The sequence below is a fragment of the Mustelus asterias genome, chromosome 1 (assembly GCF_964213995.1).
Source record: "Mustelus asterias chromosome 1, sMusAst1.hap1.1, whole genome shotgun sequence".
NCBI classification, from domain to species: domain Eukaryota; kingdom Metazoa; phylum Chordata; class Chondrichthyes; order Carcharhiniformes; family Triakidae; genus Mustelus; species Mustelus asterias.
In genome coordinates, this window is record NC_135801.1 from 111,859,974 (window position 1) to 111,887,471 (window position 27,498).

General features: G+C 42.6%; 1 protein-coding gene across 1 annotated transcript in view; it reads right to left on the minus strand.

Annotated features, from left to right (window-relative positions):
- Positions 1–1,623: 1,623 nt before the first annotated feature.
- Positions 1,624–27,498, minus strand: part of corin (corin, serine peptidase) — a 207,132-nt gene continuing 181,257 nt past the window's right edge. Inside the window, exons 18-23 of the mRNA XM_078238027.1 lie at positions 26,925–27,047; positions 20,499–20,548; positions 16,183–16,357; positions 13,833–14,104; positions 9,663–9,796; positions 1,624–3,642 (exon numbers count right to left, since the gene is read on the minus strand). Coding sequence (XP_078094153.1) covers positions 3,466–3,642; positions 9,663–9,796; positions 13,833–14,104; positions 16,183–16,357; positions 20,499–20,548; positions 26,925–27,047 — 931 coding nt within the window. The 3' untranslated portion in view covers positions 1,624–3,465. The remainder of the gene's footprint in view (positions 3,643–9,662; positions 9,797–13,832; positions 14,105–16,182; positions 16,358–20,498; positions 20,549–26,924; positions 27,048–27,498) is intronic.

The window sequence follows — 27,498 nt, forward strand, 5'->3', positions numbered from 1 at the left end:
AATTTTTTAAAAGTGATTTGTGAATAGGAAATTGTAGTTCTGCATCATTTCTTGGCAAGGGGGAAAAGGGGACAGATCGCTTGCTGTTCCAAATGCCTGTTAGGAGATGTACAGCAGAGGCTCAGCAATGCTGATTTTCCATTTTTGCAGATAAATGTTCATTCTTCTCAGAAAACAAATCTGTGAGATGGGCATTTGGAGTCAAAGTGACCGTATGTTCGGTAAGTTGCCAACTATCTACAAAACACCGAGCTTGGCTGTATTTGGAGACTACTGTTGGAATCACTGATTTGTATTCCACCAATGCAGTGGTCCGTTCCTTGTCGGCGAGAAGGAAACAATTAGGACAAACAATATTGGTTACTCTTAAGGGTGGCATCAGCAGGGATGAGATCTAGAGGACTTGGGTTGACGGAATGGGCAGACGAAATTTAAGGCCGAGAAATGTGATAGGAAGAATGATGAGAGGCAATGTGAAATGATAAGATAACATTCTAAAGGAGGTGAAAAAACGGTCTGGGGTACATTTGCACAAATATTTGAAGTCAAAATTACAAGTTGAAAAAACTATTAATAAGACCTGTGGTATCCTGGGCTTTTTAAATAGAGTAAGAAGTTTAACAACAGGTTAAAGTCCAACAGGTTTATTTGGTAGCAAATGGTGGCATTTGCTACCAAATAAACCTGTTGGACTTTAACCTGGTGTTGTTAAACTTCTTACTGTGTTTACCCCAGTCCAATGCCGGCATCTCCACATCATGACTTTATAAATAGAGGCATAGAAATCAAAAACAAGGAGGGTTATGGTGAACCTTTATAAAGAAAATTGGTTGCACTGCTAATGTTCAAATCCTCATCATGGTCATTTGTCCAACATTATCTTCTAGCCATGTAACCAAAGTTTATGATTTAGGGCTTTCCACCTAAAAGTTTAATTGTGTCTCAGTCGGGGCTATGAGCATGTGAGACAAGAAACTAAAAATGTGGCATAGTTGCGCAAAATATTACATGACATTGTTTCCTGCAGGTTTCTAACCCTGGTCAATGAAGTAGGTAGTGAAATAGTGAACAAACGGCATTATGAATGGCTAGATAAATCACAGAAACTCAGAACACACAAGCTAGCAAAGGATTAGGGAATGGCAGACTGAATATTCTGATCTTGATCCACCAATGCCAGGAGAACAAGTGTTGCTAGATAATGTTTTGACTGAATGAGGCCAAAATATGTGTTTTTATTTGAACTAACAGTAGAACAAACTTAACCCAAAGTATCCAATTTACAACACTGGCCACTAGCAGTTTGCTTTTGATTGTCATTTACATCACAAAAGTGTAAACACCCAATCTGCTTCAACAACAGCATAAAGTTCAAATGTGCACACATAGAAAAAACAATATAAAAATATTTTATAAAATTACAACCATCATATCTTTACATGGAATGTTACATTGCAGACATTTCTCAAATACCTTTGTTTAGAAATCATACAGGAGCAAAGTATATAGCATTATATTGTTGAAAAGTGCCATCACAGTGAAATATTTATTCCCACAGACTCAAACAGCAAGCTGCCACACAAAATTCCAAAGTGAATAAAAAGTGAGCTGAAACAAAACTTTGGCATAAAAGAATAATTTTAGTTTGTTTGTTTAAAAAGTAGCAGGATGAGTAATACAGTAGCATAGAAAAAGTAAAACTGGAAAACTCACTTCACATTTGATGAGTACTGACACCACAGAAATAGAGCTCTTAAACAACTACAAATGAGCAGAGCGGGGAAAAGCCCGCAATTTAATTATTGTTGCCAAAAAAAATTATCAGGCTGTGAACTGATTTCCAAGTATGACCAGTCCTCTGAAGGAAAATCAACATTATACATTGGAAATCTTTAACAATGAAAATGATGAGACTCTCAACCCAATGGACAGTGAGGGTTCAAATGGCTGATGTCATAGAAAGTCCACATTTAAATCTAGTACACTGATCTCTATACAGTATGTTTTAATTTGATTTTTAATTCAAACTTCATGAGGAAACAAGACTGTTCTTCTCTTGCTCAATCATAGAATCAAGTGCACTTCATTAATTTCTTTGTATGGTTGCATCCTACTTTAAAACTGAACGAAACTGCAACATATACTCCATTGCAATGTATCATAACTGCAATCCATAGAAACCATAGAAAATTACAGCTCAGAAACAAGCCTTTTGGCCGTTCTTGTCTGTGCCAAACCATTTTTTGCCTAGTCCCACTGACCTGCACTTGGACCATATCCCTCCACACCCCTCTCATCCATGAACCCGTCCAAGTTTTTCTTAAATGTTAAAAGTGACCCCGCATTTACCACTTTATCCGGCAGCTCATTCCACACTCCCACCACTCTCTGCGTGAAGAAGCCCCCCCCCTAATATTCCCTTTAAACTTTTCTCCTTTCACCCTTAACCCATGCCCTCTGGTTTTTTTCTCCCCTAGCCTCAGCGGAAAAAGCCTGCTTGCATTCAGTCTATCTATACCCATCAAAATCTTATACACCTCTATCAAATCTCCCCTCAATCTTCTACGCTCCAGGGAGTAAAGTCCCAACCTATCAATGTTACAAAATAAATCTCTTTATTTTAAATGCATTGATCTACAATAACTAAAACATTTTGTTCTCTTTCTCGTACTTCAATAACTTGGTACGTAAATCTTTTAGGGAAGGAGCTGTTCACTGCCAGAAATCATTTTTTTAACAAGTCTTCCAGTTAAATAACCATATACAAGATACTAATTGTATTTGATGTCAACATATAGAAAATATTCCACACTGACCAAAGATTAATTATAAGAAAAGCTTTAGACTGACTGCTATGTAGAAATTAATCTAGAACTCCAATACTTTTGGCTCTCAGTTACACACTGAAGCAAAATAAACCCACTCTATATATAGTTCTGTAATATATGAAAGAATTTCTTCCCCTCATAAGCATCCTCTGTGTGAGACAGTCTCACGAAGAATGCAGAAGCAACTTTTCCAAACAGGCCAAGTTAGAGGTAGCAAAGATTCCTCTTCACAGACTGTCTGATCTTACTTCCCAGAAGAATTTAATCAGGTCTTACAGTGCGTAGAGCTTTGGAATGGATACACTGCAACTCTCACGTGGGAGCACAATTGACTGGTGTATTACATAATGGGATAAATATTTTGTTAAAGATCAATGAACTCCATTATTCTAAGAGTCATGATTCCCATAATAACCCAGGTATCAGAGACACCATCACCTTGAAAGCAGTTTGGTGTCGTTATTCTTTATGAATTGCATTATTAGAGACTTTGGTGAATGGGGAGAGGGCTGTGATGCAAGGGAAGAGGAATGATCATGTAGATGGTTTTGCAGTCCGTGCCAGCTGCCACATTTCTGCTTCTTGCTATTTAAGGTTTCATATCGGATGCTGTTGTGTTGGTCTTTGACTTATTTATTTATAAAAAAGTGTGGATGTAGATCTGCCTCTCAATCCACTCAACAAAATGAGTTACATTGCTGTAAACACCAGGTCCAAGGAGTTTTGTAAAGCATACCGATCCCCAAGATGTTAGACCAAATAATGTCCATCTCTTGCCAGGCTGTTCACAAACCAGAGGTCCTCCACTGTCACCCTGACCAACAGAAAGACAATGATGTTCAGGCAATTGAAATAGATACTATTAGCACACCTACAAAAACACTTCCACTTTACCTAGTTTAAAACTCATTTGGTCTAACCAGTTCCTTAATGAATGGTCACATGTCCTGATCCTGCTGCTATTTGAGATTGTAACAGCTAAAAGGTACTGCTGGTATGTGGGTGCAAGATATTCTACTTATTTTATATGTTGTGTATAATTGGATTTGTTTTATTATTGTCACATGTATTAGCATACAGTGAAAAGTATTGTTTCTTGCACACTATACAGACAAAGCATACCGTTCATAGAGAAGGAAATGAGAGAGTGCGGAATGTAGTGTTACAGTCATAGCTAGGATGTAGAGAAAGATCAACTTAATGCAAGGTAGGTCCATTCAAAAGTCTGATGGCAGCAGGGAAGAAGCTGTTCTTGAATCGGTTGGTACATGATCTCAGACTTTTGTATCTTTTTCCCGACGGAAGAAGGTGGAAGAGAGAATGTCTGGGGTGCATGGGATCCTTAATTATGCTGGCTGCTTTGCCGAGGCAGCAGGAAGTGTAGACAGAGACAATAGATGGGAGGCTGGTTTGCATGATGGATTGGGCTACATTCACGACCTTTTGTAGTTCCTTGCGGTCTTGGGTAGAGCAGGAGCCATACCAAGCTGCGATACAACCAGAAAGAATGCTTCCTTTACATTGCTGTAAACACCAGTTCCAAGGAGTTTTGTAAAGCATACCGATCCCCAAGATGTTAAACCAAATAATGTCCATCTCTTGCCAGGCTGTTCACAAACCAGAGGTCCTCCACTGTCACTTGGTAAAGAATCGTAGCTGACATGCCAAATTTCCTTAGTCTTCTGAGAAGGTAGAGGCGTTAGTGGGCTTTCGTGACTATAGTATCATCAACATAGGGGACCAGGACAGGTTGTCGGTGATCTGGACATCTAAAAACTTGAATCTCTCAACCCTTTCTACTTCGTCCCCGTTGATGCACTCACCTGATGAGGGAGCGGTGCTCCGAAAGCTCGGGCTACCAAATAAACCTGTTGGACTTTAACCTGGTGTTGTGAGACTTCTTACTGTGCCCATCCTAGTCCAACACTGGCAACTCCACATCATGATGTAGATAAGGGCATGTTCTCCTCTAAGCTACCTGAAGTCGATGACAATCTCCTTCATTTTGTTGACATTGAGGGAGAGATTATTGTCGCTGCACCAGTTCACCAGATTCTCTCATTCCTGTACTCTGTCTCATCATTGTTTGAGATCTGTCCCACTACAGTGGTGTCGTCAGCAAACGTGAAAATCGAATTGGAGGGGAATTTGGCCACACAGTCATAGGTGTATAAGGAGTATAGTAGGGGGTTGAGAACACAGCCTTGTGGGGCACCGGTGTTAAGGATGATCGTGGAGGAGGTGTTGTTGCCTATCCTTCCTGATTGTGGTCTGTGAGTTAGGAAGTTCAGGATCCAGTCGCAGAGGGAGGAGCCGAGGCCCAGGCCACGGAGTTTGGAGATGCGTTTCTTGGGAATAATGGTGTTGAAGGTTGAGCTGTAGTCAATAAATAGGATTCTGACATAGGTGTCTTTGTTATCTAGGTATTCCAGGATTGCGTGCAGGGCCAGGGAGACGGCATCTGCTGCAGACCTGTTGCGACGATAGGCAAACTGTAGTCCAGGTAGTCCGGAGGCTGGAATTGATTGGTGCCATGACTAGCCTTTCAAAGAACTTCATAATGATGGATGCCAGAGCCATCGGATGATAGTCATTGAGGCACGCTGCTTGTTTTTTCTTTTAGGTACCAGGATGATGGTCACCAATTTGTCGTTGTACAAGATGCTGCATGTGAGTATTCTCTATGCAACGATTATGGTACAACCATAACATATGTTGAAACACCTGCACCCTAGAGAAAACATTATTTCATTGACAGCTTAGATTTTGATCTCTGCTGTCAATTTCACAATGTTTGCTTGCTATGTGGTTTCAAGGGTTTGTGGGTTTTGTTATTGACAGTCTAAAGGGTCGGGATGATTGTGACCCAACAAAGGAACTAGACGTGTCAATGACCTGAAAAGAAATCCAACACTATGTGAAGGCGTTAAAATCATTCAATGCAGTAGCTTTCCCCTGTGAATTGAGTACAGCACAGTCCCTGGGAAGCTGCTGTGAAGATGTTTCAGTACATTTCGCACACTTGCAGATGGGCAGCACAAACAAGCTGACCAAGGAACGGCAGGTGAGAAATCTGATAACCACAAGTGGATTTCTGAATGGTGCAACCATGCAGGCACACCTAGTTAGCAATGAATTGTTATAATTAAACAAGCATATAGAGGCTATAACTAGTTAACTACATTCACCTGATGTAAATGAAGTAACCAGATAATAAATAACAACTAACTATTAGTTGTAGTTGGACATCAATGATTTCAGAACAAATATATACTTGTGATTGGTATATGCAAATTACTTCTAAGATAAGCAAAGATATAATTGTGCATGCGATATATCACTCAAAGAATATACGCCACCTTGTGGAAGGCAGACTCCCTTGCTATAGCATGAATAAACGCCGATTTAAAACTCTGAAAGCTTTTCTGGTCTGTCAAGGGTGTGAGGTACAAGTTTGTGGGCTGGCGGTGAAATTCTGTATCACTGCATCAGGACTTTTTGGTTTTGCAGAAAGTCCATTTCAAACATAGCAAAAATAATAAAGACTGATGCAAGTCACAGGATTGGCCCTTCTGGAAACTACCACCAGCAATTGCAAGAACCAAAGAATTCCTCTCAGCCTGTGGAATCTCACACCTCATTGTATAGACCCTTTTTATAATTACAAAACCAAGGGATTCTCAGATCAAAACTTATTATGCCTACAGAACAAGTGTTGAACTTACTTAACGGCATCTATTCCTGACCCTGTGTCTGTGACGCTTCTGGCTGGCAGACTGCAACAAACTGACTGCCTCAAGGAGAGCTGTTCACTGACCTTTGAGCTGATCCAGTGGGCCCTCAAAACACTCCCAGAGAGTCCCAATTTTGTTACTCGGCAGGAACCAATGTTGCAAGCATTGAAACATCTTGGGAGGAATCTTACAAGAATTTATCAAAGTGTCAGTTGAGAAACCTGGCATGGAATTCTCCTGCTTCACCAGCCAGTTTTCTTTCCAGATTTTGTCACTTAACTAGCAAAATAAGAGTGGGCGTGGTTTGTGCTGCCACTCAGGCGAGGAGGGGACTCTCCAAGCTGGGAACCAGCTCCAATGGGATCAGGGCACTGGAGGAAAAAAATGAAATTCTCCCCCACGGAGGCTTCTGTGGCCTTCGGCCTCCTTATCCCAGATCATCGCTTGCATGTCTGCTCTCCCTAGCACCACATATAAATGAGTACCCGCACATGAGGTTCTGCCTAGGGCCTACCCCTAGCCTGGCCTGTGGGCACAGGTTGGCACTGCCAGGTTAGGAATATGGCAGTGCCAACCTGTGCCAAGGAGCCGTGCTGACGAAGGGGCAGCACTCCGAAAGCTTATGGTATTTGCTACCAAATAAACCTGTTGGACTTTAACCTGGTGTTGTGAGACTTCTTACTGTGCTTACCCCAGTCCAACGCCGGCATCTCCACATACAGAACTGTTAACAGACTCATTTCACACCTAGAACTGTTCAGGTCCATTTCAACAATGGACTATTCAAGGAAAAATGGATGATGTTTGCATCTGGTTAGCTACTGCTCCAGCAGAGTTAGAGGGTCTGTCTAGTTAAGGGGTTCTGTGGAAGGTTGCCAGGGATTCCACACCCAGGCCAGACAGATTGATATAATTTGAACTCCATGATGGGCGTGAGCCTGATTTTAATACATTTCAATAAACTTAAATATATTTATACACTCCGCTTGCCAAATTATCCCTCCTCATTAGATTTTCATACCTCTCTGACCCCAAATGTGAACCTGTCGTGGGGATCTTCCCAGGAGCGCAAAGGTCACTTTCGCCCCCAGGGGAGAGAGACATGACCAGGCAGTGCCCTGACATTGCCCCCAGCACGGCTCCTTGGCACAGGTTGGCACTGCCATATTCCTAACCTGGCAGTGCCAACCTGTGCCCACAGGCAAGGCTAGGGGTAGGCCCTAGGCAGAACCTCATGTGCGGGTACTCATTTATATGTGGTGCTAGGGAGAGCAGACATGCAAGCGATGATCTGGGATAAGGAGGCCGAAGGCCACAGAAGCCTCCGTGGGGGAGAATTTCATTTTTTTTCCCCAGTGCCCTGATCCCATTGGAGCTGGTTCCCAGCTTGGAGAGTCCCCTCCTCGCCTGAGTGGCAGCACAAACCACGCCCACTCTTATTTTGCTAGTGAAGTGACAAAATCTGGAAAGAAAACTGGCTGGTGAAGCAGGAGAATTCCATGCCAGGTTTCTCAACTGACACTTTGATAAATTCTTGTAAGATTCCTCCCAAGATGTTTCAATGCTTGCAACATTGGTTCCTGCCGAGTAACAAAATTGGGACTCTCTGGGAGTGTTTTGAGAGCCCACTGGATCAGCTCAAAGGTCAGTGAACAGCTCTCCTTGAGGCAGTCAGTTTGTTGCAGTCTGCCAGCCAGAAGCGTCACAGACACAGGGTCAGGAATAGATGCCGTTAAGTAAGTTCAAAGAAGTGGGCAGAGAAATAGGCTCCAAATTAAAGAAGAGCTGCAGTTAGCAGACTGACTCTACTGTGTGTGTGGCTGGGGCAAAAGTACACTTTTGGAGCAGTGGTGTTCTGATTAGCAAGGATATAGATATGAAAGTGTGCTTATAAGCAAAAGTTGAATGTACTTGGGAATCCAGAAAGAAGGAATGATTAACATTGGGAATTTCAACACGTGTGACTGATAGGACAGAAGAGGCCTTCCACAGCTAAAGTGGAAAAGGAGATTCAGTTTTGGAGAAAAGGGGTGGCACAGTGGTTAGCACCGCTGCCTCACAGCTCCAGGGACCCAGGTTCAATTCCAGCCTCGGCTCACTGTCTGTGTGGAGTTTGCACATTCTCCCTGTGTCTGCGTGGGTTTCCTCCAAGTGCCCCAGTTTCCTCCCACAATCCAAAGATGTGCAGGTTAGGATGATTGACCTTGGTAAATTGCTCCTTAGTATTAGGGGAACTAGCAGGGTAAATATGTAGGGTTACAGAGATAGGGTCTGGGTGGAATTGTGGTCAGTGCAGACTCGATGAGCCCGGTGGCCTCCTTCTGCACTGTAGGGATTCTATGAATCTTGGAAGTGAAGATTGAAACCCTGTGAGATGGACCTCTTAAAGTCATCCACGCGGGAGCAACTTTCAGAGAAAATTCCAAGGAGAGATCTTCAAAGGTGAAGCTGGGAATCTCTCTTGAGACAGAGAGTTTCAACGGGATTGTCTAATGTGGTATTTGATGATGTGTGAATGGATTCCTGTGAAATCTAAGGACTCTGTCTTGGTTGCATCTGTCCTTTACTCTGTAGTATGGTGTCTTCAACCACTGTTCATCTGTTAATTCACCTTTACCTCAAATTTACCCTGAATGTTAAAGTATAAGATGCATATTGTAAACTGTTTTATCTTTCTGAACTTGCATGGTAAAGTTTATTTTTGTTTATTCAAAACCTGCGGGATCTTGTGGCTTTATTCCAAAAGCAGGTGACTTGAATCTCAACCTCTATCTGCTTTAAACAAAACATTATTGGTCCCAAACCAGATCTTCCTCACGTCTAAGGGTCTGGCCAAGAATCATAAGGTCAAGTCAACAGAATCCCATACACTCATTTTTATTGACAAAAGTACGAGTTATGGGCAGCACTTCAACTAAAGCCCTGAAATTTAAAGACTCCGTTACGCCTACCGCTGCCAATGAGATTAAATAATTTTCACAAAGCTCAGTGCTTAAGTGTTTCTGAGTGCATGTTGGAATGATTTTGTTTCTAACCTGAACCTCGATGAACAAGTTAACAAAGTGATTCATACAGAATTGGTCTTTATTAACCCGCTTACCATGCAAGAGTCCACTGTTCCAGGTTCGTAGCCTGCACATAACATTCGAGAAGTGATTGTTTTAGTATCAAAGTATGACTGGCAACGATCAAGTGAGAGAATGCGGACCTCTCCTTCCTGGAGTTTGAATGGAACTGCAATAAAAGTTGAGAGAACGTTAAGATTGGTAACCTGTTACTGTACCTCAAATTTAGAATATATTGTAGCTTTCCATTTCATGATGTACATTTTACTCTGTGTAAACTCTGGCCATAAGCATTTGAAGTGTGAGGGGTTAATTTGTCCAGTGCCCACAGTTGAAGTACAATATACAGGGAATAATGTCGAGCCATTGCTATTCTGACATATTCGGGCAGCCTGGTGGCACAGTGGTTAACACTGCTGCCTCAGGGCACCAGGGAAGGGAGGAATGGCAATGCAGTCGATGTAATTTGCCTGGGTTTCCTCTGGTAGGAAAGAACATAACTAGAGGTCATCTATATTTGATAGTCACCAAGAAATCCAATAGGGAATTGAGAAGAAACTTCTTTACCCAACAAGTGGTAAGAAAGTGGCTCCCAAAGGGAATGGTTGAAGCAAATATTACAATTCATTTAAGAGAAAATTACATAAGCAGATGAGGGAGAAGGGATTGGATTGTTACAAAGAGGAAATATTTAAATGAGGAAGGGTGGAAGGAGGTTTGAATGGAGGATAAACATCAGCATGAACTGGTTGTGGCAAATGGCCTGTTTTTATACCATATATCCAATGTTATCCTATGCGTCCACATTGTGGTCTAGAGTTTGCATCAGTATTCATAAAGGAGAAGGACATGGTGGATGGTGAGTCTAGAGGGGTATGTTGATATTGTAAGACATGTTTTGCAAAGCATTAAGATAGACAAGTCCCCAGATCCTGATGGGAGTTATCCCAGAATGCAGAGAGAGGCGAGGGAGGAAATTGCTGGGGCCTTGTACAAAACCTTCGTATCCTCTTTAGTCACAAGGGAGTTCCCAGAGGACTGGAGAACAGCCCATGTTGTTCCTTTGTTTAAGAAGGGCAAGAGAGATAATCCGGGAAATTACAGGCCAATGTGCCTTATGTCAGTGGTAGGGAAATTATTGGAGAAGATTCTTAGGGACAGGATTTACTCACATTTGGAAAAATATGGACTTATTAGTGATAGGCAGGGTGGCTTTGTGCAGAGGAGGTTGTGTCTCACAAACTTGATTGATATTTTTGAGGAAGTGACAAATGAGGGCAGGGCGGTGGATGTTGTCTTTGGACTTGAGCAAGGCCTTTGACAAGGTCCCTCATGGCAGGCTGATACAGAAGGTAAAGTCAAATGGGATCAACGGTGAGCTGGTAAGATGGATACTGGCTTGGTCATAGAAGACAGAGAGTAGTGGTGGAAGGGTGTTTTTCTGACTGGAGATCTGTGACCAGTGGTGTTCCGCAGGGATCAATACTGGGACCCCTGTTGTTTGTAATATATATAAATGATTTGGAGGAGAATGTAGGTGGTCTGATTAGTAAGTTTGCAGACAACACAAAATGTAGGGGAGCTGCAGATAGTGAGGAGGATTGCCAGAGAATACAGCGGGATATAGATAGGCTGGGGATTTGGACGGAGAAGTAGCAGATGGAATTTAATCCGGACAAATGCCAAGTGACGCATTTTGGAAGGTCAAATGCAGGAGGGAAGTATACAGTAAATGGCAGAACCCTTAGCAGCATTAACAAACAGAGGGGTCTAGGCATACAGGTCCACAGTTCCCTGAAAGTGGCAACACAAGTGGATAAGGTGGTCAAGAAGGCGTTTGGCATGTTTGCCTTCATCGGTCAGGGCATAGAGTATAAAAATTGGCAAGTTATGTTGCAACTGTATAGAACTTTAGTTAGGCCGAATTTGGAATATTGTGTACAGTTCTGGTCGCCACACTATCAGAAGGATGTGGAGGCTTTAGAGAGGTACAGAAGCTTTACCAGGATGTTGCCTGGTTTGGAAGGTATTAACAATGCGGAGAGATTGGACAAACCTATTTGTTTTCATTTGAACCTCGGAGGCCGAGGGGGTGACCTGATAGTTTACAAAATTATGAGAGGCATGGATAGAATGGATAGTCAGAGTCTTTTTCCCAGGATAGAAATGTCAATTAGTAGGGGATATAGGTTTAAGGTAAAAGAGGGAAAGTTTAAAGAAGATGTGAGAGGCAAGTTTTTACAGAGTTTGGTAAGTGCCTGGAATGCGCTGCCAGAAACGTTGGTAGAAACAGATACAGTAGCAACGTTTAAGAGGCGTCTCGACAGATACACGAATAGGAAGGATAGAGGGATATGGACCGCGTACAGGCAAAAGGTCCTTAGTTTCAGCACAGGCTTGGTGGGCCAAAGGGCCTCTTCCAGTGCTATACTGTTCTTTCTTTCTGCAGGTTTATCAGCGCAATCATAGAAATCATAGAAACCCTACAGTACAGAAAGAGGCCATTCGGCCCATCGAGTCTGCACCGACTACAATCCCACCCAGGCCCTACCCCCATATCCCTACATATTTTACCCACTAATCCCTCTAATCTACGCATCCCTGGACACTAAGGGGCAATTTTAACATGGCCAATCAACCTAACCCGCACATCTTTGGACTGCAATGCACTAAACTAACGCACAAGATTGTGTAATTTTTGACACAGGTTATGATCCTAAATCAAGTTTCCATAATGTTTAACACTGGTTTTGAAAGCTGCTCTGGAAAACCACCCATACTGGCCACACGTTAGCTTGAAATAATGAGCATGCAAAGTTTCCGTCAATTGCTTCCGTTTTCTAGCATTTCAAGGAGTTTCTTTAAATTGAGCTTTGTTGGGGGACAAGAATTGGCATGTTTTAAAAATTCATACATATTTAAAAGTATTAAATTCACCAAGAAACTTATATGTACCAATAAAACTATTACATAGCAATGTTATTTAAGTCATTTTGTGTTAGGTGCTAGCATTCTTGACTCTGAGCCAGAAGATTGCGCTTCCAAGTCCGACGTCAGGGCTTGTGCACAAAACCAAGGTTGACATCCCACTGCAGTACTGAGTGTGTGCTGCACTGTCAGAGATGCTGTATTTCAGATGTGATATCAAACTGAGGACCTGTCTGCCCTCTCGGGTAAAACATCCTATAGAACTATTCGGAAGAAGTGCAGCAATTATCCCTGCTGTCCTGGCCAATATCCTTCAAGCAGCATCACAAAAACAGAGTAAGATGCTTAACATTTTTTTTGATTTTTCAAGGGATCTGGACATCAGTGGCTAAGCCAGAAATTTATTGCCCTTGAAAAGGTGGTGGTGAGCTGCCTTCATTGAACTGCTACAGTTCATGTGGTGCAGGTAGTACACCCACAGTGCTGTTAGGGAGGGAGTTCCAAGATTTTGACCCAGCAACATTGCCGAAACTGTGAAGAAATGCTAATCTTTCTTTCAATTTTTGTGACTTAAAATCAGGTTACCCACAGGCGATTGACGAGACACCCTGATGAAAAATGCTCATTTTTTGTACTAAACCTATATAAGATATTTTAAATAACATTGCACCCAGATATGACTCTTAATTATGTCCATGAATATGTTTTAATGGAAAGAAAAATGAATTACATCCATTTGCTGTCTGATTGCAGTGGCTCGTGGAAGATTTGATGTTTTTGATTATACAAATGAGTTGGGGGAGCAACTTGAAGCTTAATTTCAGTTTGGAAAAACAACACAAATGCAGTTTGTGCCTAGTTTTTCAATTGTTCCCAAAGTGAACATTCTACCTCAGTGTTTCCATGTCTCTGAAAAACATGTCAAAGCAGCATACATCACACATAACATGTTGCTTTGAAATGTAGACCGTTATCCTTTTTGCCATTTTGTGTGCATCAAGATTTCTCAAAGATCAATGTCCAGTTAATCTGTTTTCAATAGTGTTGGTTAATTGAGGCCCTGGAACACCTTAAACCTCAGCCACTGGAACGGTAAGACAGATCATGCTTTATCTGAAATATTGCACCTCCAAATATGTAGCTTCTCAGTACTGCCCTGTTAGCCTGGAACATTGGCCTCAATTCTTTGCTTCAGTCATGGGCATGGGCTCATCCAACACCCTGCTGAGTCATTTAGCAGTGTGATCAAAGGGTTGGTTTTCTTTGACCTTTCTTACCTCTACTGCCTGTGTGGCCCCACCCTGTGATGAAGCAGTAGGTATCGGATTCTGCCACCTGGTCTTTGCTGGGGAGACAGACAGGTCGGACATAGCTAGTCTCAATCACTTCTTCACGTAGCTCCACCACACTGATATCGTAATCCACAAATGCTCTGTTATAGCGTGGGTGTAAGATAATCCGGTTTACCGCTCGGGTCTGCATGGATTCGGATGGATGATCCAGATTGTTGATACCAAACACAACATTCCAGACCGCTGCATTTTCACGGCTACAAGAAAACAGTCAAAATAAAACAATTGTACAGTTCCACCATGCTGGCTAACTCTCCTAGTCTTTTGTTTTTGCTGCAGCTGACTAATGTTCCGAGTGTAAAGACTATTATCATTAAACAATTTATGTATGTGTATGCCTTTGACTAATTCCCTGTTATCAAGACTTTTTTAGTAATACTACATTTTTAATTGAAACTACCAATCTAAACACATACTTTATAATTTTCAATGTAAATAATTATCTGTGACAGTCCAGATTCAGGCCTTCAGCCATTAGCTGGTGAGGTTCTACCTCCTCACTACCATTTGCCCACCTAATCTGCCTCATGTTTTTCCTGATTTAGCCGTACAATGGGTCCACTGCCATTTCCTGAGTGCCCGGCGGACACCCCGACTCCCGGTGTTCCCTTTCCCAATCTTCTGCTTTGTCCACAATGTCTGATTCCAGTGATGTCATGTCCTGAGATCTGCTAGTGCTCCTGCACATTCCCTATCTTCCCCGTGACCACCCTCCACTACTGCCCAGTCCTGTATCTTGCTCTGACAGCTAGCTTTTCTTTCTGTAACACTAATACTGCTCTTTATTGACCAGACCAAAATCTATCTCTCATTGGGTACTCTTCTCGCCATTTTTTTGTACAACATGCCAGGTTCAGCTTGCCTCCTACTGTGGTCCTTCAAATGCATTTGAGCGCCTCTCTCTAGATTTAGCCTTCTCTCTGACATCAGACTGCTCTCCAGTGGGCTTGCCCCCACTCAGCTGCTCACAAGTCCACCACACAGACAAGAAATCAGAATGACACACATAGCTGAGGACAGAAAAAACAACCACGAGTAGCAAAACAACACTACAATCGCCAAGATTTGCTTGAAAACCTTTCTTGTTTTGCAAAGAGAGAGACAGGAGAAACACAGCCTGGGCACAGAAACAGATGCGTTCAGATGGAATAAACAAATATGAGCCAAAGACAACAAAGGTACGACTATGGGAGAAGAAAAAAATGAGCTCTTAAAATCCATGGACTGTGATCTGGAATTTCTCTCTCAAGTGCCCTAATGCACTGGCCCCAGCAGAGTATGTAGGGTCATTGAGTACACAGCCATTGTGGTGCTCTTATGACTCATGGAGCTCACAAATCCAGTGTTGCGCTTCTTTTAGTGGGGCTACTTGCCTAAGCACTAACATCAGCCCTTTAGAACCTCTTTCAATCCTCTTGTATGCAAGAAAAAAAATCATGATTTACTTTTTAAACAATTTTGAACAGCCTGATTTATGACAACTTTAAACCTGCTTCATTCCTATGGATGAATTTTTTGTTGAAGAGCCAGCTGAAGTAAAATTTCAGGAATGAGGAACAAGGCTAATATAATAATTAGGGAATAATTTCCAGAATTTCACAGAATCACTGAATTGTTACGGTGCAGAAGGCCTTTCACCTCATCCTCATTGCACCGGCTCTCCGAATGAGCATCAGAACTTGGTGCCATTCTCCTACGTTTTGGCAGTAACCCTGCACATTGTTCCTATTCAAATAATCATCTAATGTCCTCTTGAATGCCTCGATTGAACCTGCCTCCGCCACACACCAGGCAGAGCATTCCAGACCCGACCACTCACTGTGTGAAAAAAGCTTTTTCTCTCATATCACATTTGCTTCTTTTGCAAATCACCTTAAACCTGTACTCTCTCGTTCTTTCTTCTTTTATGACTGGGAATAGTTTCTCCCTATCTACACTTTGCAGCCCCTCATGATTTTGAGCACCTCTAGCAAATCTCCACTATCCTTCTCCTCTCTAAGGAGAACAGTTCCAACTTCTCTCATATACCTCCATAGCTAAAGTTTCTCATTCCTGGACCATTCTTGTAACCTCTTCTGCACTCTCTCCAATGTGTTAACATCCTTCTTATAGTGTGGTATTCAGAACTGCACAAAATATTCCAGTTGAGGTCTTACTAATGTCCCATAGAAATACATATATCAAGTACCCAATATCTTGTACACCATTTCATTTCTTAATATTTCATTCATTCATTGTCTTTATTTTAGTTTTTGGCTTCAATATCAGGACTTACCCTTCAAAGCAATGTGCCACTGTCAAAACCCATTTTCGTCCAATCAGTACACAGCCACAAATATGCCCACTTGGTTCACTCTGCAACGAGCACTGCCAGGGCCAGCGGCCTGGGCGACTAGTTCTGCCTCCGAGAATTCTTTTATTCAATCGAATTGCTGGCCGCTGACCACAGCCTAGAAAATGTAGATTTTGTTTATAGATAGATTCATTTCTCACAACCTACAACTCACCTTGAGCAAGGGTTCTTACTCGTTTTGTATTTTTTGAATGTTTCAGTTCAGTCATTTTCTTTCCACCTCAACTCTATCTTGCTCCAACCTTCCCCAAAGTATGAGCATTCACCAGCCCCCTGGTCATGTGGTAAAGTAGTTTAGACCTTCATTCAATTACTTTTATCTCTCCTATCAGTCAGGTTTTCTCTATTTAAGGCGTATTAAAGGAGTAGGATTAGGATGAGTACATTGGGTACAAACACTTCCCTTTCCTATTGTGCATTTTTTAAAAATGGGAAAACAGCCTTTTACAGCAAGAAACATGGCGGCTGGGTCTGCTTAATCATGGGAGAAGCTGCACTGGCCTGGCGGTGGGAAAACCTCCTGCAATTAAGTTGCAGGAAGGAATGGGTCTGTAGGAGATGTTCACTCGCTCAGGGCAGGTTGTCAATTAGGCTCATTATTGAGCTCATTGACACCAATTAACTCTGAGCCCACTGGAATGTAGTGTCTCAGGGATTACATGCCAGTGACATGGCATTCCAGTGCCTCAGGCCACCAGGAAAACGCTGCTGGATGTGCCTTAGCCCTCTGGAGGAGCCCCTCTGTCAAATGCACAATGCACAATTGATGGACAGGCCACTGAGCAGTGAGGTAGCTGTTAAAAGCCACCCTCTACCTTTGCTTCTGAATCCCCCCAATATCACCATCCCTCCCGGTGACTCACTCTGCGACCCATATCCCACCCTCACTGACTTGTGTCTGTCAATGATTTCGGACAGCTCCCGGGTGCATTACCCACAGCGACAACCTCTCCTGGTGGCGCTGCATATAATGGAAAGCTGCTGGGCTCTGGTTGGCTGACAGCTCTCGACAGGCTGGATTTTCATCCGGGCTCCTGAATCCTGGAGAAGGCGCAATGCTGGCTCGTTGGGTACTCAACAATCTCCTCCTCACCAGCAACATGGGTTCAATTACATTAAATTCTGTCTCTAACTTTTTTTTTGCATTAACCGTTCAAATCTCATTGCATTAGCAATAGTTTAAATTATATTATATTGATTGCTATTCTGGTCAGTGAAGAGGATCCATTATGCTGCAGCTGGAAAAGTCAACATCAATTAAACACATGACAGAGTCCAACTAACACTGCTGCCCACAGCCTGAGAATCCTTTCACCCCACACCTAGGTCAGTCTGACATGTTGCAAGCCCCTTCGCGTTCAACTCTTTATTCAGTATTAAGTAGCAGAGTTCGATCCTCATCACCTGGGCAGTAATCCAGTGCAGTGAATCACCCACCCTTTATAGAATCTACCTGATTTCAACGGATTGAAAATTGGGCAAGTTTAATTTCAACATTCCATTTCTTAATATTTGTCCCTCTGCCTCAGTGAAAATCTACCTTTTCTTTTATAGCTGGCATATGTGTTTTCAGATTATTTATTTACACTATTTTGACTGTTCGATTTCTTTTTAAATCTAAAAATCTTATATTCCAAACCTGGATTAAACCTTCAAGGCCTTTTGCATTCAAGGGGTTTCTCAATTCAGTAGATGATTTAGATATAGATGAGCTTCAGGAGTAGTAACCATATTTGAAAATGGAAGACATAAATATAAAAGGTAAAACATTTGTACAGGAACAAGAGGACAGCACGATAGTTAGCACTGCTGCCTCACAGCTCCAGGGATCCATGTTCAATTCCAGCCTTGGGTAACTGTCTGTGTGGAGTTTGCACATTCTCCCCGTGTCTGCATGAATTTCCTCCGGATGCTACAGCTTCCTCCCACAGTCCAAAGATGCAGAGGTTAGGTGGATTGACCAAGCTAAATTTCCCATTAATGTCCAAAGATGTGCAGGTTGGGGGAATTAGCAGGGTAAATGTGTGGGATTATGGGGATGGGGCCTGGGTAAGATGCTCAGAGTTGGCACAGACTCAATGGGCCAAATGCCTCCTGCACTGTAGGAATTCTAAGACAATCCTGCTATTGGAATAGAGAATATTTTGAGATTCTTTGAGACTTTTGAGATGCTTAACAAATCGTTCATTTCAGTGTTTACCCAAGGGAAGATCAGGGTGAGGAGGGGAAGGTAAACATCGAGTTGGTCCTATAACCAGCAGAGGGCCCCAATTTGCATATTTAAACATCGTTCTATATGCTTCAGAGCCAGTCACCCGTTTAATGGTCTTCCTGAGGATTGAATCAAGGGAAAATTGGTGTACAAAGTTCAGAGCAGATTTTTCTCTGCCGGTCATTCGTTTTTTTTAACAACTGAAAGATTCCCCATCTCAAAATGTCAAAATAGGCTCGATAAGGGGAAAAAAATAAGAGAACAAGGGCCAGTGGATGGGATTAGGACTATTGCTCATACAGAGAATTGGGGTGAGAGTCACCAAAAGCAAAGCGATCTGAATATATTTCTGTGACAAGGATTCATGTAATTATAGCTCTTTTGGGTGTGTAATAAGTGCAAGTGCTTCTGGACCACTTCAAATAGATGGAATTATTAGACTTCAAGGGGGTAGAAAATGTAGTTTCCCCTTTGTTTACCTTCTTATTATATAGATTGTGGACCAATGTATTTGTTTAAAATCATCAGTGGCCACAGCATTTCAGCATTCAATGCAGTCAGTGCATGTAATACAGGATGAAGTCCATACTAACAATAGAACATGACCTTTTTCTGGATTATATACAAGTGAAGAGAAGCAAAGGACTATGGCAGTGCTTTGCAAACTATTTTCCAAGGTGACCCCAATAGGAATGGGTAAAAAGTCCAAAGATGTGCTGAATAGGTTGACTGGTTATGCTAAAATTGCCCTTAGTGTCAGAGGGGTAGCAGGGTAAAAAGGTGGGATCACAGGGATAGGGCCTGGGTGGGATTGTTGTCAGTGTAGGCTCAATGGGCCGAATGGCCTCCTTTTGCACTGTAGGATTCTATGATTCTATGTAACAAAGGCTGGCCTTGCCAGCAATGCCCATGTTCCATGAACAAATTTATATAAAAAACATAACTTTTGAAAACTCACATGACCCCAGAGGGCAACAAAAACAAACAGCAATAAAGAATTATTGTAACATTTGGTTGGTTATTAAAGTTCACAAAATATATTAACAAACACATATTCAGATCTTTCAGTCAGTCTTGGAGGGGGAGCTTCAATGCTGATTCCTATTTAATCTGCCATTTGATGCTCGAGCCATTCCACCTTCTGATGCCAACCCCAGCAGGAATGCAGAGATGAACACAGTCGCAAAGCAAACTGTCAGACGTAGCTCCAGCTCAGTCATGCCCCCTTTTCTTGTCATGAACTGAAGGTACATGGCCTTAAGGTTTGTCTTCAGTTCTAGACTTACATTGTTTAAATGGAGCTGTCAACCCCAACACTGCACAGCCTCCCTTCACCTCTGATAATGTTCACCCCCGATAATGTTCACCCCCACCCCCAACTCTGACAATGCTCCCCCTTCACATCCCACAATTTTCACCCTGAAATTGTTCACCTTTCTCCCTTACACTGCCTCCCATCACTGCTCACCCCTCTCCCTCACCTCGATAATGTTCGCCCCCTTTCTCACCCCCGAAGTTGTTCACCCTACAAAAACACAAAAATGCTCAAACCGGTGCCCACCGCCCCACCCTCTCTGACAATGCTGACATCAGGGATTCTAGAAGGTGAGCTGGGAGGGAGTGAGCATTTCCAAAGGATACAATTTTTACTGCAGAAATCTAGTTCACGGAAGGCATAATGGGAGAGAATTGGCATTTTGGACAACCTTTGCTTTGATTTACTCTGTGTTGCCTGCTCAGTTAGATGTACAGGTCAGATCTTCCAATTATTTTCCTTTATAATCTAATTCTGATCATAATAACAATATTTATCATCAGGTTTACACCCATAGATCGGTTCCTTGTAAAATCCTAGTAGAAAAAGCAATTTGTGCCTAGCTTCTATCAAGACTTACGCCTGCACATTATTTTTAGAACTAGACATGGATACAATACATCTCAATTCATAATATACTAATCCCAGTTTCTTACACAATTTTATACAAAGATTTGGCAGCCAGTATAAAATGAAGAGCCTTTTACTTACTTTCCCTGGTGCATTGGAGGGTCACCCTGCTTTTACTCCGACACACCTGCCTATAAATAAATGGGGAATGAGGAAACATATATTGGTATAATTTGTAACTCAGCAGCTCATTACATTCCTATCTATTAAAAAATGTTTATTTATTAGTCACAAGTAAGACTGACATTAACACCGCAATGAAGTTACTGTGAAATTCACCTAGTCGCCACACTCCGGAACCTGTACAGGTCAATGCACCTAACCAGCGCATCTTTCAGACTGTGGGAGGAAACCAGAGCACCCGGAGGGAACCCACGCAGACACATGAAGAACATGCAAACTCCATTCAGACAGTGACCCAAGCCGGGAATTGAACGTGGATCCCTGGCACTGTGAGGCAGCAGTGCTAACCACTATGCCAAATATTCTTTCAATTTCTGCCCCACTGCAGTCTTCCTGGAGTCATAAGATTATCAGGTTTCACTCCAGAGAGTGAACACAAAACCCAGGTTGATACTCCAGTGTTGCACTGAAGGAGTGCTGCACTGTTAGATGTGTTATTTTTCAGGCAGGGCATTAATATCAGATCCTATCTGCTGCCTCAGGTGGAAGTTATGGATCCCATGACACTATTTTGAAGAGGAGCAAGGGAGTTATACCCAGTGTCATGACCAATATTTATCTGTAAACCAGTAACTAAAACAGATGATCTGGTCGTTAAAGTTATTTATTAGTGGCACAAGTAGGCTGACATTAACACTACAATTAAGTTACTGTGAAAATTCCTTAGTTGCTACACTCCGGCGTCTGTTCGGGAGAATTTAGCATAGCCAATGCTCCTAACCAGTATGTCTTTCAGATTGTGGGAGGAAACTGGAGCACCCAGAGGGGACCCATGTAGACACGGAGAATGTGTGAACTCCACACAGACAGTGACCCAAGCCGGGAATCGAACCCAGTTCCATGGTGCTGTAAGGCAGTAGTGCTAACCACTGTGCCACCATGCTACCCAGTTATCACACTGTTGTTTGTGCAAGCTTTAAATGCTCAATTTAGCTGCCATGTTTCTTACATTACAACATTACCCTTCAGAAGTACTTCATTGATAATGCACTTTGTGACGTCCTAAGGTTGTAAAAAGACACTATGGAAATGTATGTTTTTGGAATAAATGATCAATAGTGCCAGTGATGTCTTATAAGCTGCAATAGCAGCTCCAGTATCTGCTATAGTGAATTTTAAATTGATATTAGTCAAAGAAACAAGGAATTGAGGTCAAATTGTTGTTAGACAATAAACAACATCCTTCCCATTGACAATAGGTGGCACCATAGCATCCAAAAAGAAGAAACCTGAGGTGCTGACTGTGTTATCTGTAGTCAAAGAAATCACACGTTGTTAACATTAGTTGACAGGAGCTTAATTCTGAGCTGACATCTCTCTCTCATTTAGTTTAATGCCAGTGTTAACCTGTTTGATTTAAAGGGATTAGCATCTTTGCTACAATTGCAGGTAAAGGAATGCGAGACAACAGTAATGAGCATTTGTCTGCTATTATCACCAAGAGGAATTAGCATTCCTCCCTCTCATGTCAGAAGGTGGAAGATTCAATCCCTGTTCGTGATGGTGTAATTATGGTATTTCAACTTTTAAGGACAACTATTGAAAAGGTAACCATCACTGAATCCCCCACTGTCAACATCCGTGGGGTTACCACTGACCTGAAACTCAACTGGACTCACCACATAAACACAGTGACTACAAGAGCAGGTCAGAGGCTAGGAATACTGCGGCGAGTAACTCACCTCCAGACTCCCCAAAGCCTATCCACCATCTACAAGGCACAAGTCAGGAGTGTGATGGAATACTCCCCACTTGCCTGGATGGGTTCAGCTCCAAAAACACTCAAGAAACTTGACATCATCCAGGACAATGCAGCCCGTTTAATTGGCACCACATCTACAAACGTCCACTCCCGCCACCATCGACGCTCAGTAGCAGCAGTGTGCACTATCTACAAGATGCACTGCAGCAATTCACCAAGGATCATTAGACAGCACCTTCCAAACCCACGACCACTTCCATCTAGAAGGACAAGGGCAACAGATACATGGGAATACCATCACTTGCAAGTTCCCCTCCAAGCCTCTCACCATCCTGACTTGGAAATATATCATAGAACATAGAAAATAGAACATAGAAAAAATACAGCACAAACAGGCCCTTCGGCCCACAAGTTGCGCCGGTCATGTCCCTACCTACCTAGGCTTATATATAGGCTTACCTATAACCCTCAATCCTATTAAGTCTCATGTACTCATCCAGAAGTCTCTTAAAAGACCCTATTGAGTTTGCCTCCACCACCACTGACGGCAGCCGATTCCACTCACCCACCACCCTCTGAGTGAAAAACTTACCCCTGACATCTCCTCTGTACCTACTCCCCAGCACCTTAAACCTGTGTCCTCTCGTAGCAGCCATTTCAGCCCGAGGAAAAAGCCTCCGAGAATCCACCCAATCTATACCTCTCAACATCTTGTACACCTCTATCAGGTCACCTCTCATCCTTCGTCTCTCCAAGGAGAAAAGACCGAGCTCCCTCAGCCTATCCTCATAAGGCATGCCAACCAATCCAGGCAACATCCTTGTAAATCTTCTCTGCACCCTTTCAATCATTTCCACATCCCTCCTGTAATGAGGCGACCAGAACTGAGCACAGTACTCCAAGTGGGGTCTGACGAGGGTCTTATAAAGCTGCATCATTATCTCCCGACTCCTAAACTCAATCCCTCGATTGATGAAGGCCAGCACACCACACGCCTTCTTAACCACCTCCTCTACCCGCGAGGCCAATTTAAGAGTCCTATGGACCCGGACCCCAAGGTTCTTCTGATCCTCTACACTGCTAAGAGTCTCACCCTTGATATTATACTCCTTCATCCCATTTGGCCTGCCAAAATGGACCACTACACATTTATCCGGGTTGAAGTCCATCTGCCACTTCTCGCCCAGTCTTGCATCCTATCTATGTCACGCTGCAGCTTCTGACATCCCTCCAACCTATCCACAACACCACCAAACTTCGTGTCGTCGGCAAACTTACCAACCCTTCCCCCACTTCCTCATCCAGGTCATTTATGAAAATGACAAACAGCAAGGGTCCCAGAACAGATCCCTGTGGCACTCCACTGGTGACCGACCTCCATTCAGAAAAAGACCCGTCTACAACCACTCTCTGCCTTCTGCAGGCAAGCCAGTTCTGAATCCACAAGGCAACAGCCCCTTGGATTCCATGCCCTCTCACTTTCTCGAGAAGTCTTGCATGGAGGACCTTATCGAACGCCTTGCTGAAGTCCATGTAAACCACATCTACCGCTTTTCCTTCGTCAATGTGTTTAGTCACATTTTCAAAGAACTCCACCAGGCTCGTAAGGCACGATTTGCCTTTGACAAAGAGGTGCTGACTACTTTTGAGCATACTAAATTTCTCTAAATGTTCATAAATCCTGTCCCTCAGGATCTTTTCCATCAACTTACCAACCACTGAGGTTAGACTCACCGGTCGGTAATTTCCTGGGCTATCCCTATTCCCTTTCTTGAATATAGGAACCACATCCGCAATCCTCCAATCCTCCGGAACCTTTCCCGTCTCCATCGACGACGCAAAGATCATCGCCAGAGGCTCTGCAATCTCTTCCCTCGCCTCCCACAGTAACCTGGGGTACATCCCATCCGGTCCCAGCGACTTATCTATCTTGATGCTATTCAAAATTTCCAACACATCCTCTTTCTTAACGTCCACATACTCAATCTTTTCAGTCCGCCTCAATCCTGTAGTACAACCATCCAAGTCTTTTTCCACCGTGAATACCGAGGTAAAATATTCATTAAGCACCTCTGCTATTTCTTCCGGTTCTGTACAGACTTTCTCACCTTCACATTTTATAGGTCCTATTCCTTCACATCTCATCCTTTTACTCTTCACATATTTATAGAACGCCTTAGGGTTCTCCTTAATCTTACCTACCAAGGTCTTCTCGTGACCCCTTCTGGCTCTCCTAATTTCTTTCTTAAGTCCCTTTCTACAAGCCGTATACTCATCTAGATCCCTATCATCGCCTAGCTCTCTGAACCTTTTGCACGCTTTCCCTTTCTTTCTCACTAGGTTCAGCGCAGCTTTCATGCAGCACGGTTCCCGTAACCTACCAACACCTCCCTGTCTCATCGGAACGTCGTCATGCAGAACTCCAGACAAACATTCCTTGAAAATCTGCCATGTTCCTTCGCAGTCGCTGTGTCAAAATCCTGGAATTCCCTCCCTAACGGCATTGTGGGTCAACCCAGAACATGGACTGCAGCGATTCAAGAAGGCAGCTCACCACCACCTTCTCGAGGGCAACTAGGGATGGGCAATAAATGCTGGCCAGCCAGCGACGTCCATGTCCCATGAATGAATAAAAAAAGAATTCTGACTTCAAACCTTTGAATTGGGTTTCAAAGCCCTTTCCAAAATGGGAACCTGGCTTGTTCTGTGTTGTTCAAAACGTGTCAGACTCGTATCTTGAGAGTTAGCTACAAAGTTAATAATATCAAAAGATTCCTCCAGGGATGTCCTTTGCATCCTCTAGGAGGTGTGAAACTCATTGGATTCTGAGAAGGGGAGACAGAAAGGCACTTCAATGGACCTCAACATCATTAACTTCTTTGCCTGGTGGAATAATGATTCATCAGAATTAACATGGCACTCATTTTGTTCTTGGTCATGATAATGACAGCTGTGAAGAATCCCCAGAAAGAGCTCTGAGAGACATCATCAGAAAGATTTTCCATCTGCCACCAGGAGTCAAAGAGGAAAGTACTAAGGTATTAAAAATCAACTGTTGTTCTGCCAACAATCTGTCAAAACAATAGAACTAATGAGGAACGAGAAACCTTCTCACTGCCCCATGCTTGACCTGCTGAGTCCACCTGAAAAAGGCAAACACCGTCCAGTCGACTTCAGAAGCCATCATGGCTGCTAAATTGAATTTCAATACTTTCACTTTGGAAAGAAGCAATTCAAGCAATAGGCCTGAAACAATGCCTCAGAGACTGATTTAAAACCTCATCTTTTAAGTACATTTCTTCCTTTGTCTGCAATTTAATCTTTGTAACTATATTTTAGTTAGCTTTATCACTTTCGCTTAAGTAACTTTCAGCAGTAATTTTGTGATAAACTGACCTTTATCTGGTTTAAGACAAAAGCTTGTCTGCTGGATTTTTTTTAAACCATTCATAAACTGAAAGAGAGTGACAGACACAAACACATGAATTCTTAGCTCACGGACTACTTTGAGATAACCCTTTGATGTGGCCGTGGCCAGATAGTCTCCGGCTCTGAATTCTGCATTGAAATCTAGTGGGATACTTGTACATGGTGGGTGTGATTGAGCCCATGGAACATGGGAGCCCATTAACTCCTCCTGCCGAGTAAGACAAACCATGTTATCAGTTAAGAGTGTTGTGGCCATGGGGGAAGCATTCACGGAGGATAAATAAAATGTGTGACTCTCCCTACCAAGTAAGAAGTCTCACAACACCAGGTTAAAGTCCAACAGGTTTATTTGGAATCACGAGCTTTCGGAGTGCTGCTCCTTCATCAAGTGAGCTCCGAAAGCTTGTGATTCCAAATAAACCTGTTGGACTTTAACCTGGTGTTGTGAGACTTCTTACTGCGCCCACCCCAGTCCAATGCCAGAATCTCCACCTCATGTCTTCCGACCAAAGAAGTTTAAATTATTCCCGGAACTTTCTAACGATAGGTCCAATTTGGAGACCAATACTGGATAGTATTTAATTGAAGGGTCATGTATATGTTTGCAAAGAACTCAAGTGTCTTGTAGTATTCTAGATTATCAAAGTGTGACTTTATTGAATCATTTTCTTGAATATTACCTTCTTAGGGATGGGCAATAAATGCTGGTTTAGCCAGCACCTCCCACATCCCATGAAGGAATGAATAAATAAAAAATCATCTGAAGGGTATTTAGCAGGAATGTAAAGTCCTCAAGCTGCATTTATCGAGGGAATTTTCACAGTAACTTAATTGCAGTGTTAATGTAAGTCTACTTGTGACACAAATAAATAAATGAAAAAGATACCTTATCAGTTAGGACATATTCAATTCATTTTGATGGATAGAAGCTCAGGAGGCATTCACAGATACTGATTGGAATAAATAAATGAGGCAGCAGTTGTTGAATTCAGGGAGTACTGACAGTTCACAAACAATAGCATTGCCAGGTCACACACCTCAGAAAGCCAGGGCATGCATCCATTTTGAATTCTCTATTAGCCCAGCCATGTCTTTTCATTTGATTTAGTTTTCTTACATCAGTATCATTGAAGAGCTTTATAATGCTTTCTGAGTTTTCCACTCAAATCCATCACGTATTTTCTGGCTCTTACCCCTTTTGTAATAGGGCCTGTAGATTGGAAGCATTCCTATTTCGCCAATCAGAATGAAGGCACAGCCACTTTCTGCGCTGTGTTTGGTTGTATTCTGACAATATTTGAGTGACTGGTGGGCCTCTGTCAATAAAACATACCAGAGTTGTTAAAACACGGGAGAATAAAAAACAAACTGACAACTTTACTATTTTGTTTAATGATCATTTGACCTGGCCTTGCTTTTCTAATCATACACAGTGTGAACAAAAAAACTTGAAAATCTTTTATATAACGGTTACTCTGAATGAGTCTTTCCATTTGTCCAATTTTCTATAAAGTAGAAACTCCCTGACCAGCAACAACTCACTTTGATCAAAACAAATAATTATTGGGTGGTGAATAGGAGGCTTAACAAGGCTCCATGGCCCTGACCTGCTTCTTTCATAGAATTCCTCCAGTGCAGAGGAAGGCCATTCAGCCCATCATGTCTGCACCGACTCTCTGACAGAGCATCTTACTCAGGTCCACCCTCTGCCCTATTCCAGTAACACCACATATTTACCCCGCTAAACCCCCTTTCCTTCACATCTTG